This window comes from Haliotis rufescens, unplaced genomic scaffold, assembly GCF_023055435.1.
Source record: "Haliotis rufescens isolate VD_foot unplaced genomic scaffold, xgHalRufe1.0.p SCAF_3, whole genome shotgun sequence".
Taxonomy (NCBI): Eukaryota; Metazoa; Mollusca; class Gastropoda; order Lepetellida; family Haliotidae; genus Haliotis; species Haliotis rufescens.
Genome location: NW_025964001.1, coordinates 36,597,375 through 36,614,275, shown reverse-complemented (window position 1 = coordinate 36,614,275; position 16,901 = coordinate 36,597,375). Strand labels below are relative to the sequence as shown.

Below are 16,901 nucleotides of genomic sequence, written 5' to 3'. Positions count from 1 at the left end.
TCGGTTGTTGTGTTAATTTGCAAAAGGTTACGATAAAAGTAAGTGAAATATCAAAATATTTAAAAACAGACTCCATGTCCCTTATGGGCCACCGTAAAAATCAGATACACGCATATTCCACTTTTATTTCCTGTTCATATTTTATCATGTTAATGCAGTTGAAAGGGACAATCAAATGAAGGCATTACATCTCAAATCTTTTAACAAAACATTTCCTTGTTCATGTTTCTCGTCTTTTCCATGACATGTATCGGAAATTTAGTGCTACGTGGTACGTTATTTTAAAATAATGTGTTTATGATATTTCTATGAATATTGTTTTAAATTTCAGTTGTTCTGTTGTGCATTCGTATAAAAATGTACAGCGTATCACACGAAAAACAATGTTTGTCCATTGACTTTATCTAATGATTGCAGGCCCGTGAAGATCCGGAGTAGAATAGGTCCATGGCAACCCATGCTTGCCGTAAAAGTCGATTGTGCTTGTAAGAGGCGACTAACGGGATCAGGTGGTCAGATTCGCTGACTTGGTTGGTGCATGTCATCGATCACAATCGCATGGATCGATGCTCAGGTTGTCAATCACTGGATTGTCTGGTCCAGACTCGATTACTTACAGACCGCCGTCGTATAGCTGTAATATTGCTGAGTGCGACGTTAAAAAACAAACAAACAAACAAACAAACAAATCTAATGATTGCAAGATGTTTTCCACAGTCAACACGTTAAAGCAGGACAAATGAGCGGTGCTCATGGCTATCGCTCTAAATCTCGTCTAATGAAACAATTCATTAGCCGGATTAAATACTAGTATATTACCGGTAGTAAATAATAACAATCGATAACACTCCATTCATCGAACTTTTTGCCATTTACTGCACTGCCAGATATAGCTGCATCGCCCTCATTGACAATGGGGTGATTAGCAGCTGGTTACGTAATTACCAGGATTTACCTATAATTAGCATCGGTTGGTTCATTCCGTGCGCGAGATCAAACTTGACCCATCTCTTAATATAGCTATTAAACAATATAGCCACTCAGATGAATCAGTTGTAACCACGGAGACATGTTAAAAATGTATCGCCTCGTTATAACAAGTTGTGTTTCATTTACTGTTTGAATCAATGTTAGATTCTGTCTAGATTTCTTTGTTTGCCTGTTATTCACACTTTGAAGCTGTTGTTTTATAACGGCATGTATTTTGTTAAAACATACAACATTGAATGACTAATGCATGCTCTTTAATTGTGGATAGCCAAGTAGTTCAGGCATTTGCTCGTCACGCTGACGACCCGGGTTCGATTCCCGACATGGGTACAATATGGGAAGCCCGTTTCTGCTGTCCCCCGCTGTGATATTGCTAAAAGCGGCGTAAAACCATACTCACTCACTTTAGGTGTACAAGGTATAACAAAGGTACAATACAGTTTAGATTCACATACACGTTAACATGTATGAAATCTGATAAAGAAAAGTATTATATAAAACATATTTACTTGAAATAACTGAATTTATATCGTAGTGTTATTTTTATCACATTTCAAAACATAATTGTGATTTATTAAATAACATAACAGTCAGTTGGATTCATGGATTAATTAGGAATGTTTTAGACTTGTTACGTTAGTTGGCATGTTTAAAACTCTTGTAAAATAGTTTTCTGAATAATGTCACTTATCTTTATGTAAGCTGCTAGAATTATTAATAGATACTTTTTTTAACGTCGCGCTCAGCAATGTTCCAGCTATATAACGGCGGTCTGTAAAAAATCCAGACTGGACCAGACAATCCAGTGAATGCCATCATGAGCATCGATCTAAGCAATAAGGATACGATAATTTGCATCAACCCAGTCAGCGATCCTGACCACCCGATCCCGTTAGTCACCTCTTAGGACAAGCATCGTTTGCTGTAGACCAATTCTAGCCTGGATCTTCCCAAGATGCTTAATACACTCCCGATGTCACGATAATGTATTTTTGTGTATGCAAGGCAAAATTGAGTAGAAAGTTACTCCTTTGTAACAACATGACAGCCGCATCACGGAGACCCTCACACGTTGTATCCAAATGGAGAATCGATAGAGCAAAATCGGATCTACAGGAAGCGCCAGAGAGAGAGAGAGAGAGAGAGAGAGAGAGAGAGAGAGAGAGAGAGAGAGAGAGAGAGACCAGAAATGGGTTGTACACAATGTAACCATGTGGGGAATCCAACCCGGATCTTCAGCGTGACGAGCGAAGGCTTTAACCACTAGCCTGACCGCCCATCCATTTGGTTGCCTCTTGCGACCAGCATAGGTTGCTGGGGACCTATTCTAAACTGGAATGTAATTTCTTCTAAATGAAAGTATCGGAAAAGGAAACATAATTCTTCCTTGACTTGGGAAACCAAGTGCCTTATGGGGCACCCTTTGGTAAGTAGTGTAGTTGAAACATTGAAACGTCATGTTATGTCGTAGGAAGCAACCGTGGGTGGTCAGGGTCCATGATTGATTGCCTGTCATCGATCCGGCAGAGTGGGGCATTGCTCTCACCACCCACTGATTTGGCCGACCCAGACACCCAATTTTGTAGAGGGTGGTGTGTCTGGCATATTGCTAATTGCAGAGTTCAGGAGCATTCATCACGATTACCTCTTCTTCGAAACACTGTGCTGGAAGCATACTTCCTTTGGGATAAGAAATATAACAGAAACTTTGATATGTACAGTTTATTCTAGGGACAATACACAACCATACCAATTTCTCACCCTCGTCTCACCTTCAATCTTACATATAGATACATATCAGCATCATATGACAAATCATAATTCACCTAAATGATTCTAGAAAAGTAATGCAACATAATTACTTATCAAACAAATGAGAATTGCAAAAATTACAAAGTCAGGTTTAAATTAACAAGAAAGTTCAGCCTCTTTGCTCATGACTTCTTCTGCACTTCTTCGTTATAATCTATTTCACATTTGGAAAGGGATGATTTCAGTCGTTCTAAAACTGCAGACTTGTTCCTTACTTCAGGCAGGTCGTATAGAATCAACTTTCGGAGATTTCTGAAATCAAGGTAAACACTTATTGAGACTAGGCAATTAAAGGGGGATGGGTACTTCAAGATTAATTAGATGATTTGCAACTTAAATGTTGCATTAACTCAAACTCCCATTTTGGTAAATCTACACTAAACCCTGGATCCATTCCAGTGGTTCTCGTGATCACAAGTTACCCGCCCTTGATTTTCCTGGACATTTTTCCAACCAATCAAATGTCGACATAAGGTGAAGGGAAATGGTAAGGGAGGTTGGTTGGTTTGTTGTTTAACGCCACACTCAGCAATATTCCAGTTATGTGACGGGTAAGGGTGGAATTGGACATGAAGACATCCTTTCCATCAAAAAGATTTTTGAGGGCTTTCTTTTGCATGTCAGTAAATTTTTTAATGTTTCTCAAAATCTCGATCATAATTACCACGACTGGCCAACCCAACATTGAGGCTGGTTTGTAAATCGCATTCTGATTGGTATGTTAGACCTAGTTGTGTAGCCAATCAAATTGGCAAATGGAAATCAAGAGCGGGTAATTTGAGATTGCGTGAGCCACAGGGATGGGTCCAGGGGTTGGTGTAGGCTTACCACTATGTGAGACCTGGAGATAATAAGCAGGGTGGTTGTCAAGGCTTATGTTGATTCCCAACATGGGTACCATGTGTGATGCCAATTCCAGGTTTCCCCTGCGTGATATTGCTGGAATATTTTAGAGCAGCAAAAAACCTCACTCACTCATTTCATATTTTGTGTGTTTTGTTTGTTGTTTAATGCCGCACTCAGCAATATTCCAGATATATGTCGGCGTCTGTAAATAACCGAATCTGGATCAGATATTCCAGTGGTTGATATCATGAGCATTGATGCACTTCATACTGAGCACCCATTCAGGTAGAAAGAATGACACGACCTTCAGGACCAGGACTAAACTGATTTGCATTCATACAGATGTTACACTGCCCTTAAAAGTTCAAAAGCTACATACACAAGTTCAGACAAGGGAGATAATCCTCTGTCCGTGATGTCCCCACAAGAGCTGATCTGAAGATGTTGAAGAGTATCCTTCACAAGAGGGAGGTAATTCAGGGCATCATCATCAAGATAGCGACAGTCATGGAGGACAATTTTGTTCACATGTGTCAAACCACCTGTGGCAACAAATTCAGGATTGCTACAAAAAGCAGTATACATCAGATGTTGAATAAAGAATGAGTTTTCCGGTACATCATAAGTTCAGAGCTCAAACCCATTCTTACTTCGTTCTTAAAACTCATTACAATGGCTTCAAACATAAATCTTGCTAAACAAACTCAAAACATTTCTCTCTTATTCATATCCTCACTGATGACAAAGATAAAATCTGGCAGCCTGAGTTGAAATCAACCGTCTCGGACGGTCGGGCAGGCAGGTATTTCGAACACTGAGACTAGTTGGATACAAGCAATGGTGTCTACCCCTGTTAAGTCAACTCTAACGACCAGCAAAGGTTGCTGGGGACCAATTCTAACCCAGGATCCCCATGGGTTTGAAAATAAATGCCATATATACACTTTAAGGTAATTTCTGGCAACAACTTGTTACCTACTCAAGTGTGGGAATCCAAGGCTCATGACAGCAGATTTTGTACCATCAATCTCCTCGACCTTGTACTTGTCAAATCCACTGGCTGGGAGTGTGTTGTAGTCCTTCTCCCAGTGATTCAAACCCACCCACTTGACACGCCCACCACACCTTAACATCCACTCAGCACATGCTCGGTCAGGGCCTACTAGCTTCAGACGATCTTCATCAACCCTAAATTATTAAAAAAAAAATTATCATTTTTTAATACAGGATTTAAGCTTTTTTATTCTTTAAGTGTGATGTTGCGGAGCTTCTTTATTCTTTCAATGTTATGTGAACTGTCTCAATTAAAATACAACTTCAAAATTGCCACTTAAAGATACATTATCATTTCACCAATAGTGTATATGTGTGTACTTTCACAGCATGGAAGGACAACAGGAGAGACTATGAGTGAGAGGGTTTGCACTATATTACAGCAAAGCTTCAGGTCTTTTGCGTTTATTGACATACAGGTCAAAGCTGTGGTTACCAAAGGCATGAATATTTTACTTTCTCTGTTGTATCACTTCAACATGAGATAATGATCCTTGGTCTGTCTGTACAGATCTATGCATGTACAACTGCCGATATGCTTTTACTGTGTACATGTATGTGCGCATGCTAATCTGAACTATTGCCAATTTCATAGAGCTAGCCCACTGAGATATCATGCCACAATTTAATATGGATACCGCAAGTACCATCCTTTACAATTTATGGCATAATGGACTATCAATTGGTCAATCAAGTAGACCACAAAGTACTGTTTGAAGAACAGTTTGAGGGGTCTACAAAGTCTAGACCTGACTGGATATGTGCACCAGACTGTGAAGTAAAGACCCTATAAACTTGCATGTAGTTTACCTGTCTATGCATTAGTCTATGCAATCTGTAGTTAACAAAGGCATTACATGGCCTCTTACAAGAAAGATGCGTTATGTAGACCTCAGAATAACCATCAAACATTATCTTAGAACATCATAAATAGACATGTCAGCATAACTTAAAAGTGACGTGAGGTGAAATGGGGTCGTAAAGTTGTTCCAAGATTATTGCACTTACACAGCGACATATATGCACATGTGTGTGTGTATGTGTGTGTGTGTGTCTGCTTGTACTAGTTCGGACTAATGCCGATTTTATAGTGCTAGCCCAGTGAGATACTGTGCTGCAGTTTAACATAAATACCCAACTCAGACACAGAATACTGACTCTCAGCCAACCAGTCCTTGTTTCAGCACCTTAATCACGTGGGCCAGGCAGTGTAACAAGAAGTTCCATCTTTAAACGTCTTTTGAACGACCTTCTGTTCTCCTGGCTCCATAGACCAATGAGCTCATCTAACTATAACTATTTTCATGGGTGTTATATGAAAGAGCTTCCATACCAGAACTTATAACTATAATTACCTATTGAAAACAGAATTGAGCCATCCCCATAGACATCTTGATGGCACAGTAGTCCCTGAAGCACCAGCAAGCTTCACTGATAGGCTTCTACAGGATTCCTGTAAATACATAAGCTGTGGTTACCAAATCTCACCATTTTTTCCAGTCACATCAAGTTCTGATAAGTCATTACATTTTATGTCCTTTTTTACTGTAAAAAAAATCATCAATATAAAATGATACATATCTATATACATATTTAGGGGTGCTTCATATTGAAAAAGACATAAATTTTGATTGTTTTAACCATAATGTTGGATTCCTGTGGTTATATCTATAGCCCAGTTTATGGTACACAAAGACAAAATAAGCTGATACATTCAGTCATAACATACATATATCTTGTCATATGTAGTTTATTAACCTCTAATACGGTTTATGTTACATCGACTTAACATAAAAGTAAACAAATCTTCAACCATGTTAACTCGGGCAGCAAATGCAATCTAACAGATGAACCGATAACTTTCATATATTACATCCTGAACAGATTTTGAAAAAGTACGAAATCACTACATATAGTTCATCCTACAAACACAGGATTTTGTAAGTTTTACACAGACTATCTGATAACAATGAAGTATTACTGAATACATCGAGGACAATAAAGATTGCGGAATAATCGGTACTGCAAGAGATATTTTACAGACGCTTCTTTGTATTTTGAAATTGTTAGTTTTCGTTATTCATTACACTCAATTTATTAATTCGTCGTGATCTAAAACTTTAATTTTTGTGTAATACTTAAACGCAATATGGCGTTGTAATTAAACACTCAGACGTCTTAGATTCTGAAAAGGTAAATAGTTCGTAATATGCAGAAGACTGACGAAGTGACAAGCACCTTGACGATGTTATGTAACAGCGCCATCTGGGGATGAGTAGACACTTCTATCATGCATAAAAGACTATATAGTTTGATGTTATTTACATTGCAGTTAATTTGGTAAATGTATATTCTGGGTAATAATACATATATGAAGATCAGCGGCGTTTCAATATTATACATGATAACTATTACTTGAATTGTTTATGAATGTTAGCAGCGACTCAAAATGGCTGCTCTAATCCAGCATGTTCAGGTTTGCTTCTTTTAAAAGTGTTTTGGGCTGATACACGTTATCAACCTGATAGTGAGAAACTGCAAATATTGATCTGGCGTGATGTTTTCACTCAGATGGGTATTTGCATGCATTTTAGCATACCTGACATATTCATTCAAGTTATTTTATGAAGGTCATCTAGATTATCATAATCAGATAATGCAACTTTCAGAGAATAATGTTTGTTATAGTGCAACATGTTATATTCACTTCATACTAAAACACGTACTCAAACAATAAAATATACTATCCGACACACACACAATGTCTTCAAGGTGTTACATGCCTGTAAATTCCATTTTTTTCCCTTTCCTTTCAGAGAGCATTGCTAAGACAAAAGTGGCTCTCCACCTACAGCTGCAGAAATTATAGCAAAAAGTTTTATGACAAAAGGGAAGGAGTACCCAATGATTTCCTAGTGTGGCTCCAAAGGGATTATGACTGGAGTATCAATGGCATAAGGAAAATGTACAAGGCTGCAGAGTTTGAAATGCAGAAGCGCTCTCAAAAGTAAGAGCATTTAATCGTAAAGTAATAACTGATGGAATCAGAAAACCAGACCATCCTTAATTTAATTTCTATTCTAATTTCTATATGTATTGGTCATTAGCTGAGTTATTAAGTATGATAAATGTGTGGGTTTATTTCTATGACATTTCATAGTGAATGTAATCTTTAATTGACAGATACTTACCTGAACGGCATGAGATATTAGGACCTGATTTGGCCACGTCTCATTTCATTGTAAAGCGTGGTGGTGCTGTGAAGTTTGTGGACCGAGACACATGGTTCAGGATGGAGGAAGATGGGAAATACTACCTCCCTAACAGAAAGGTGGAGGGGATGAAGCTGGAAGCAGTGGATGCCTCCAATACAAGTCTTATGCACATAGGAATGGACAACTTTGGTAAGTAGAAAAGCAATCTCATTATATCTCATAAAGATCAGATCTTAGTTCGCGCAACCGCTAAACAAAGATCTGAGGACATTGAGATTGGAAGATGAGACCATGAAACATTTATGGATAACAACTTCTTTATTGTTTGTAATGATGTTTCATGGCCACTTCTTGCCCCTACATTTAGCATCTTCCACAGGCAAGGGAGTTAACCGACTGTAAAAGTCCAGTTTCCACCATTGCCGAACTATGCTGGAATTTCTGGGCTCAATCGTAGTGCCACCAGTTGCTATTATGAATTATATCCCTTCTATGCCCCTCCTATTGACCAGTCAGATTCCTCTCTCATATCACTTGCATTTACTTCATACAAATTGGCGGCGCCCAGTGAAGGTGATCTGATACATTTTGTAATAAAACGGGTCTTACCTCGCGCCAAATCATGTGAGCATCGGGGCGGTCGGGTAGCCTAGTGGTTAAAGGGTTTCGCTCATCACGCCGAAGACTCAGGTTCGATTCCTGACATGGGTACAATGTGTGGAGCCCATTTCTGGTGTCCCCCGCCGTGATATTGCTGGAATATTGCATAAAGCGGCGTAAAACCATCCTCACTCATTCATGTGAGCATCTTAATTAAAAACATGAAAAGATTGGGGAAATTTCTGATGACGCCCAGTTGACGGTACACATCAATTGCAAATCCTGCAGTCGACAGAATGCTGCACGTTGAAATCAATATTGTTTACAAACAAGATGTTGATTTTGTTATGCGATTTTGATTGGACTCTGCATAAACTCGTTAGTTCAGCCAAAATATAAGTCCATAATTGCAGACAAGTTCAGCAAGGGTGGAAACTGGACTTTTATCGTCAGTAAACTCCCTTGCCTCGGTAAGATGCTTCATTAGGTGAATACTGAGTAAGTGTGTTGAGTTATATATGCTGATGAATTTGTACAAGAATCACAATATGACGAGGAAGCCCAACATGATTAATGAGAGAGAAGCAATATAAGTACAGGAAAAAGTAGATCCAACAAAAAGGTGTTTCCTATTTGTTATTTCCAGCAATGAGCTGATGAAATTTTTATCATGGTCATAGTGTAGGAACTAATTTGTCCTAGACAAAATAAAAATAATATACTCAAGCTGATAGTTAAAAGAAAAAGGATTTAGAAAATGCAGGCTTAAATGTTATCAAGAACCAAGACCATAACATCATTTGGGAAACCATCAAAGTCCTGTCTACCACCAACACCTGGCAACAAAGAAAACTACAAGAAGCCATTGACATCAGAAAACACCAGCCAGCCATGAACTGTGACCAGGGAACCTATCCGCCTAGTGCTTGGGACTTATTGCTTTGATTATTATCTGTGCTTATCCAGCTGGCTTCCATTTGTCTATGCCATTTGAACCATTTCCATTACCGCTGTATATTCACAGTTAACTGAAGCACGTTAATACTTGGGTCCTGTACACTATATATTTTACTTATCCTGCATTACTCCTTAATGCATATTACTGCTTGTTCTTGACAGAAAAAAGAGCTGTGTGAAGATCTTTGCTTGAAGAAGTTGTTCCAACTAGTTGGGAGGCCAACCCTCCCACAGATCCCACGTGACCAAGGAAATTGACGTCATGGATCCTCACATTACTCATGTCACTTGCTGAGTGAAGACCTGTTTTTGATCTGTAGCATAAAACTTGTTCAAACCCTCACATGTTTTGCTTCTTGAGTTAATGTTCATTGAGCTTGTGTTGTGCATACGGTTTGTATCTTTGTACATTGTATGTTTTAAAATGTGCATAATGTTTTGACACCCGATGGAGTTTTCTTAAAAAAGAAAACAATGGTAAACCCAGGTGTGTTAGACGAGGCCGGGTCCAACCGTCCCACCACAGTACGAGTTTCAGACAACAAACTCGCCTACGTGGGAACTGAGATTTGTTGCTCTCTAAAGCAACTCCCTCTTATTGCGTCGTCCTCCAGAGCTCCAGGACCTGTCAGAGGATAATCTGCATCGGATAGACAACCTAACTACCGTCTTATCGTACCTCTAACAACAGGTTGAGCATATGTGCTCTCATATGCGAGCTGATCTGGTTGAACTTACAACCAAGGGGCACCTTTCCTATCTTGCTCTGTTGGATTGGGACCCAGAATTCAAGAGAGACCTACTTCGTCAACCCTGGTCCTCCTCTGACCTATTTAACAGACAGGTCTCCAAGACCCACTCCCGAGTTTCAGCCTTCGCCCAGGACAAGACTGCCCTCAAGGCCCTGGCTAGGGTATCACAGCCAGCCTCCTTTAAGTCGTCCCAGTCTGGCTCAACACTCTCCAGCCGTGGAGAGGCAGAGGCAAAGGCAAGTCCTCGGGCTCATTCCAGTCCCGACGCTTGCCACTCCAAAAGAGGAAGTGGGGACCACAAGGACTTTAAGTGAACCACCAGACATGCACGAATAGGACCTCCCACCCCCAGCTGTCCGAGTCATCAACTCGCAAGTAGGTGGGAGACTGGGTCGATTCTGGCAAAATTGGGAGATCCTAGGGGACCCCTATGTCACCAACATCATCAGGCAGGGGTACAAAATGACGCTTATAGACGATCCGCCTCTCATGTTGTCCCCCATAGCGGACATCTACCCCCTTACTCAACAGCAGCTACGTATTGGAGAAAACATGCTTACGAGGTTTTGGTAGACAGAGCATGCCCTGGGGAGAGGGAAAAACCAAGGGGGCGAAGCTCTGTCTACCAAAACCGAGGGAAATTGTTTTTCCATACTTATAAACCGAAAAAAGAAACTTAAAACAACATTTATCAACATTTTTATATTTCGAACATACTTTCCATGAACCTTAGGAAACACTCGTAAAATATCTGTTGCTGGCGTACAGATCTTGAAAAAGACATTCTAAAAACCAGTGAGGCTTATCAACACCTCTGTAGCCTCATGGTACACTCACTAGGCTACAGATATGAAGGTTGCGAGTTCGATCCTCGGGATATATTAAGAAAACATTTGTCATTTGATTTTACATTTCATTACATGTTACAATCTGAACGGAAGTTATATTAATAAAATACCCAGGACATTATATAAAATCCCTGGGATATTATAGCAAATATGACTTGAATATCCTATAAAATCCCAGGGACATTACAACGTCCATGTTTATGAGATTTAACCTGACTGGAAAGTAAAACCTCACAATAGGTTTTAATGCCTATAGAAAGAAGTGTCTTACTTAATAGCAATCCCAATGAATAGGTATATAATATGCCAGAACATCTCGATGCTGCCGGCCAAGGAAGCCATAGTTCATGCCCAAGCCATAACACCAGGCTTCTACTCACCCATCTTCCTTGACCCCAAGAAGGACTTGGACAGACACACTATGATACACGACCTCGTCGCTTTCACCAAATGCTACCTGGCGCATCCACCTTACTTCAAGATGACCATGCTCAGGCTGCTGCGATCCAGGATCCAGGCACAGGATGTACTCATTAGCCTGGATATCAAGGACGCCTACCTACATGTCCCTATACATCCCAACGACCGGGTCCATTACAAATGAGTGGTCCTCCCTTGTGGAATTTCTTCGGCCCCATGGCTATTCACACGGCTTACCAAGCCGAAAGCCTCGTACCTTCATCTCCGGGACATTCAGTTCGAGGCCTACATCGAAGATTGCCTCCTGAATCATTGTGACAGTTACTCTCCTTCACCGCAGGGCTCCTATACCAGTTGGGTTGGAAGATTAACCTCAGGAAGTCAGAGTTGACACCCTCATTCTGCCTTCAGTTTATCGGGGTCTCTTTCACACCTCGACCTCCTCTCTGTACCCAGGGACCAGTGGGAGCGCATACAATCACACCTGATTCCAGTCCTCCACCAGCCACGCACCCTGCGTCAATTGCAAGTCCTCCTAGGCCTCCTAACCTCAGCACAGGACTTGACGGACAGAGGAAGGCTTCAACTGTGCCCAGTTCAGATGTTCCTGGCTCCCTACATCAGGCGCCAGGGCTCCTTGGTGTCCATCGGTGGTGAACTGTGGAATCAAATGTCTTTGGCAGCGTCTGCTTGACAGGGCTAACGACCTCTTTATGAACAGCACCTATGGCACATGAACAATCTCGAACTGGCAGCGCTTATCTTGGCCATCGCTCATTGGAAGCAGGCCCTCAGACATGCCATCTCGACGGACAACATAACCGTCATCTGGTGTCTATGGAACCAAGGAACGATGACTCACTTACCCTAGCTCCTTCAACAGATATTCTGTTTCTTTCACCTGGTGGATCCAGTTCCAGGTCCAACACATTCCTGGCTGTCGCAACATCCTAGCGAATGTGCCATCTCGGCTAGACAAAGTCGCCCCCACAGAGTGGAAGCTCCACCCAGATGCCTTCGCCCTTTGTTTGTCGAGACCACGGTCTCCCAAAACACAACGACCTACATTGTGGCACTCAACTCCATCCTGACAGTTCCGGAAGAACGGTGCATGATGAAACTACAGGCTCTGCTCCGCTCATTCAGGTTGGAAGACCAGAAGGCGAAATTTTGTCCACCAGCTTGGGACCTGAACATCATTCTCACCTTGCTGATAGACGCGCCCTTCGAGCCACTCGACACAGTGTCGTTCTACCATCTGATATTCCTCCTGGCGCTCAGCAGCCCTTGTCAGTGAGCTACACGCCCTGGACATCATGTGCGTCCATCATGGAGGGGTGTTTCTGGCGATCAAATACAGTCTTCTCCAGTCACTACCTGCGAGATATTGCATTGGAGGACGCACAGTTTTGGTCCGTTAGTAGTGGCCCAACAGGTCACCACTACTAGACACCATTGACCTTGCCTCAAGCCCAGGGCAAGCCTCTCGACCTCCGCTGGCTTAAGTGCCCTGGAGTAGAAGGTTCCTGCCCCTTGCATACGGCTCGTTACGTCAGTCTACAACTTTAACTTAAGTAAGGTTATCGTCTATGGCTGTGTCGTTCCTTGACACACTGCAAACCTGACTCTTGGTTCCCAACCATGGATTGGTCATTTGATGCCGACCACACAGTCAAGGATTGGCTGAGGGAAACAGAGATCTGAGATGAAATTCGACATCTTAAGGTATGCCTTCCACCGATTCCGTAGGATAAAGATGCATTAAGGAGTAATGCATGATAAGTACAAAATCTAGTCAAATCCTAGATATTTTTTAATTTGTAAAATTATCCTGCAATACTGCGTTTAAAGAGATGCGCAGTCGCAGAGCTGACTCCCCATGATGCCTTCCGATGTTTTGGACTCCAAAGTAATGTGAGGATCCGTGACATCACTTCCCTTGGTCACGTCGGAGCTGTGTGAGAGGGTTGGCCTCTCAGCTAGTTGGAACAGCTTCTTCGAGCAAAGACCTTCACACAGCTCTTTTCCCTGTCAAGAACAAGCAGTAATATGCATAAGGAGTAATGCAGGATAAGCATACAAATATTAAAAATATCTAGGGTTTTACTGGTATTGTATATTCAGTTAACAGAAGTGAGTTAATGCTTAGGTCCTGTATGCTATTATTGTATATTCACAGGTAACAGAAGTGAGTTAATGCTTAGGTCCTGTATGCTATTATTGTATATTCACAGGTAACAGAAGAGAGTTAATGCTTAGGTCCTGTATGCTATTATTGTATATTCACAGGTAACAGAAGTGAGTTAATGCTTAGGTCCTGTATGCTATTATTGTATATTCACAGGTAACAGAAGTGAGTTTATGCTTAGGTCCTGTATGCTATTATTGTATATTCACAGGTAACAGAAGAGAGTTAATGCTTAGGTCCTGTATGCTATTATTGTATATTCACAGGTAACAGAAGTGAGTTAATGCTTAGGTCCTGTATGCTATTATTGTATATTCACAGGTAACAGAAGTGAGTTAATGCTTAGGTCCTGTATGCTATTATTGTATATTCACAGGTAACAGAAGTGAGTTAATGCTTAGGTCCTGTATGCTATTATTGTATATTCACAGGTAACAGAAGTGAGTTAATGCTTAGGTCCTGTATGCTATTATTGTATATTCACAGGTAACAGAAGAGAGTTAATGCTTAGGTCCTGTATGCTATTATTGTATATTCACAGGTAACAGAAGTGAGTTAATGCTTAGGTCCTGTATGCTATTTTTGTATATTCACAGGTAACAGAAGTGAGTTAATGCTTAGGTCCTGTATGCTATTATTGTATATTCACAGGTAACAGAAGTGAGTTAATGCTTAGGTCCTGTATGCTATTATTGTATATTCACAGGTAACAGAAGTGAGTTAATGCTTAGGTCCTGTATGCTATTATTGTATATTCACAGGTAACAGAAGTGAGTTAATGCTTAGGTCCTGTATGCTATTATTGTATATTCACAGGTAACAGAAGTGAGTTAATGCTTAGGTCCTGTATGCTATTATTGTATTTTCACAGTTAACCTGAGTGAGCTGAGATACCTGAGTTTTAGCAACTGTCCGCATGTAGATGACTGGTGCATGTCCCGACTCCACACATTTAAACACAGTCTTGAGTTCCTGGACATCAGTGGCTGTGATCAGATCACCGAGGATGGCCTGGCTTGTCTTCATCATTTAGAGTGAGTTGTGGCAAACTTGCCTTAAATCCATTCAGAAAAAGAACTGGCATGACTTTGTGTTGTTGCATTCGATTCTCCATTTTTCATACTATTTTCCATGTTTACATAATTAAATAATAAGTGTGTGTATGGTGTTATGCCACTTTTAGCAATATTTCTTTGGAGGGGGGAGGCCACCAGAAATGGGTTTCACCCATTGTAAACATTGGGGGAATCGAACACGGGTCTTTGGTGTGACAAGCAACACCACAGCCCTAAATAATCAGTTTGGTGTATCATGTGTATCATGGAATAATAGGGAATACCCCATTAAGTATAAGAAGTGGAGTACTACATGACAACTATGCCTTGTTTACAGAAAGTTGAAAGGTTTGAAGCTGAGCAATCTCCCGAATGTGAAGCACCTCCAGTTGATGGTTTTACTCCTGGAGGAATCTCTACCGGAGTGTATGGTGTTTGGTGTGGACTTTACAGCATCTGATGCTGACCATGGGGATGTTCAAGAGGGGCAAGATAGTGAACTAGACACACAATCCAGAGAAGCTATGAAGACAGAGTCTATAGGATCAACAAAGACTTGATAATTTCTCTCCCTATCAACTGAAGAATGTGTAATATATGGCTGTGAATTATGAATATTGAAATCAGTCCAGTGTCAGTTGGAACAACTTGGACACTAGCTGAAGACTGTCAGATTGAATGTCCAGTGTATGTTAAGCATGTACACTGCTCATACTTTCAGCATGGGACTGTTTTCTAATCTGTTTAAGTGTTCCATATCAGTATGTTCATGTGACCAACCAACCAATGAGTGAGTTGGGTTTAATGCTGCTTTTAACAGTATTCCAGTTACATCGCGGCATGTCAGCTTAATGTGGAAGGAAAGCCCAAAGTGATGCAGGTCTCGGGCGTTTGCCACTTCTGTGAAAACCACAAGCATGGGTATGGTGCTGACCAACCTAGAATTAATAGGGGTGAACCAGGATTTGAACCCACAATCATAGGATTCTGGCATGGCAAAGGGACGTAACTCTGCACGGTGAGTCGCAGCACCTTGGGCCACCCGTGCCCCACCAAAATGTCTGATATGAATATGGGACAATAAACCGTGTGAAGAAGCTTGTTTCTTGTGTAACAGGACAAGGTACATGACTTTGTGCACCTTTTCTTCATGTTTCCTCTCTTTGAGGGAACCGTCAATCAGCTTAATGAAAATTGCAAATACATCAAGATAGAAAAGTATGCAATCAACTTTTATTTCAACAAAGTCACTCAAATAACAACTTACTTCACAAATACTGAAGCATAATTGCCGTGATTCCCATGCACGCCTCAACCTCTAACAGATAACCTCCATCTCTACGTATCAGTATGCTTTTCCCATCTCAAATTATGACTCTCTCGTCTGACAATGGTATCAGTTATCTTGCTTTATTTTCTCATATCTAAAATATCACTGGATACAACTGAATTTATTAGAATTCACTAATTCTCCTTAATATTTACAGTTAAAAACTTCAGCAGAAAATGTATTTGAAATTCAGTTTTCAAACAAACTCCATTCCAATACACAACAAACATTCATACAACGACCTGCCACAACACTGTAGCATTAAAAGAAAATAACCATGTTACATTCATTTCTTAACAATTTACCATTGACACAGTTGTAACAAAAACAAAATATACAATTTGACGATGACTAAAGTCACTCATGATTGAAATGATTTGATAACTTCAATGAGGCTGGATTTCAAAAACGTGGGAAAAGGAAAGACCCTTAAGGATTTTACTTAACAGTACAAATGTTCGAAACTTGGGAAACCATTTATTGGTTCAGTTTTTCCAACTTCTTGTACATGTAGTTTGGAGACAACATTGGCACAATGTCCACTCGTAGTGAGAAGTACATTTCTTGATGCGATCATGTTGTAATATATCCATTCTGCACAACCAAACACCCTTATGTGACATTTACAGTATATATACTTTAGTCAGCCATTAGGTTGAAAATGGATCACAAACATAACCATGGATGTTTTATGAAAGTGAAATAGAAATTGTCTTAGATTTTAGTTCTAAGACAAAATGTTGTCACTTTGGCAAAACTATCCCATTGAAAACAATCATTATTACCTCAGCACTTCCATTTGGTTTGTTTCTAGTTTAACGCCGCACTCAGCAAT

At 40.5% G+C, this 16,901-nt stretch overlaps 2 protein-coding genes across 4 annotated transcripts; one reads left to right on the top strand and one right to left on the bottom strand.

The window, feature by feature from the left end:
• Positions 1-2,697: 2,697 nt before the first annotated feature.
• On the bottom strand, positions 2,698-7,000 carry LOC124119019 (ATP synthase subunit s, mitochondrial-like). Its single transcript, XM_046481384.2, has 5 exons — positions 6,940-7,000; positions 6,057-6,154; positions 4,628-4,836; positions 4,028-4,190; positions 2,698-3,054 (listed from the first exon to the last, which is right to left on the bottom strand). The coding sequence occupies exons 1-5, from the start codon at positions 6,991-6,993 to the stop codon at positions 2,925-2,927; spliced, it is 654 nt and encodes a 217-aa protein (XP_046337340.2). The 5' UTR covers positions 6,994-7,000; the 3' UTR covers positions 2,698-2,924.
• Positions 7,001-7,121: 121 nt separating this feature from the next.
• On the top strand, positions 7,122-15,636 carry LOC124119001 (distal membrane-arm assembly complex protein 2-like). Of its 3 annotated transcripts, none has more exons than XM_046481354.2 (5): positions 7,122-7,177; positions 7,518-7,708; positions 7,885-8,105; positions 14,553-14,715; positions 15,074-15,636. In XM_046481354.2, the coding sequence occupies exons 1-5, from the start codon at positions 7,151-7,153 to the stop codon at positions 15,294-15,296; spliced, it is 825 nt and encodes a 274-aa protein (XP_046337310.1). In that variant the 5' UTR covers positions 7,122-7,150; the 3' UTR covers positions 15,297-15,636. The 3 variants fall into 3 exon arrangements, with proteins under 3 accessions (XP_046337310.1, XP_046337317.1, XP_046337325.1); XM_046481361.2 differs by lacking the exon at positions 7,122-7,177 and adding an exon at positions 7,244-7,276; XM_046481369.2 differs by lacking the exon at positions 7,122-7,177 and adding an exon at positions 7,310-7,331.
• Positions 15,637-16,901: the final 1,265 nt, after the last annotated feature.

Excerpts from the sequence above, each read along its gene's own strand:
- LOC124119019 (XM_046481384.2), bottom strand. The coding sequence starts at position 6,993 with ATGATAGAAGTGTCTACTCATCCCCAGATGGCGCTGTTACATAACATC. Across the intron at positions 4,837-6,056 it reads CTCAATTCTGTTTTCAATAG|GGTTGATGAAGATCGTCTGA; the intron begins GTAATTATAGTT and ends TTAATAATTTAG. Across the intron at positions 4,191-4,627 it reads CCTTGGATTCCCACACTTGA|GTGGTTTGACACATGTGAAC; the intron begins GTAGGTAACAAG and ends TTGTTGCCACAG.
- LOC124119001 (XM_046481354.2), top strand. The coding sequence starts at position 7,151 with ATGGCTGCTCTAATCCAGCATGTTCAG. Across the intron at positions 7,178-7,517 it reads CTCTAATCCAGCATGTTCAG|AGAGCATTGCTAAGACAAAA; the intron begins GTTTGCTTCTTT and ends CTTTCCTTTCAG. Across the intron at positions 8,106-14,552 it reads CATAGGAATGGACAACTTTG|TTAACCTGAGTGAGCTGAGA; the intron begins GTAAGTAGAAAA and ends GTATTTTCACAG.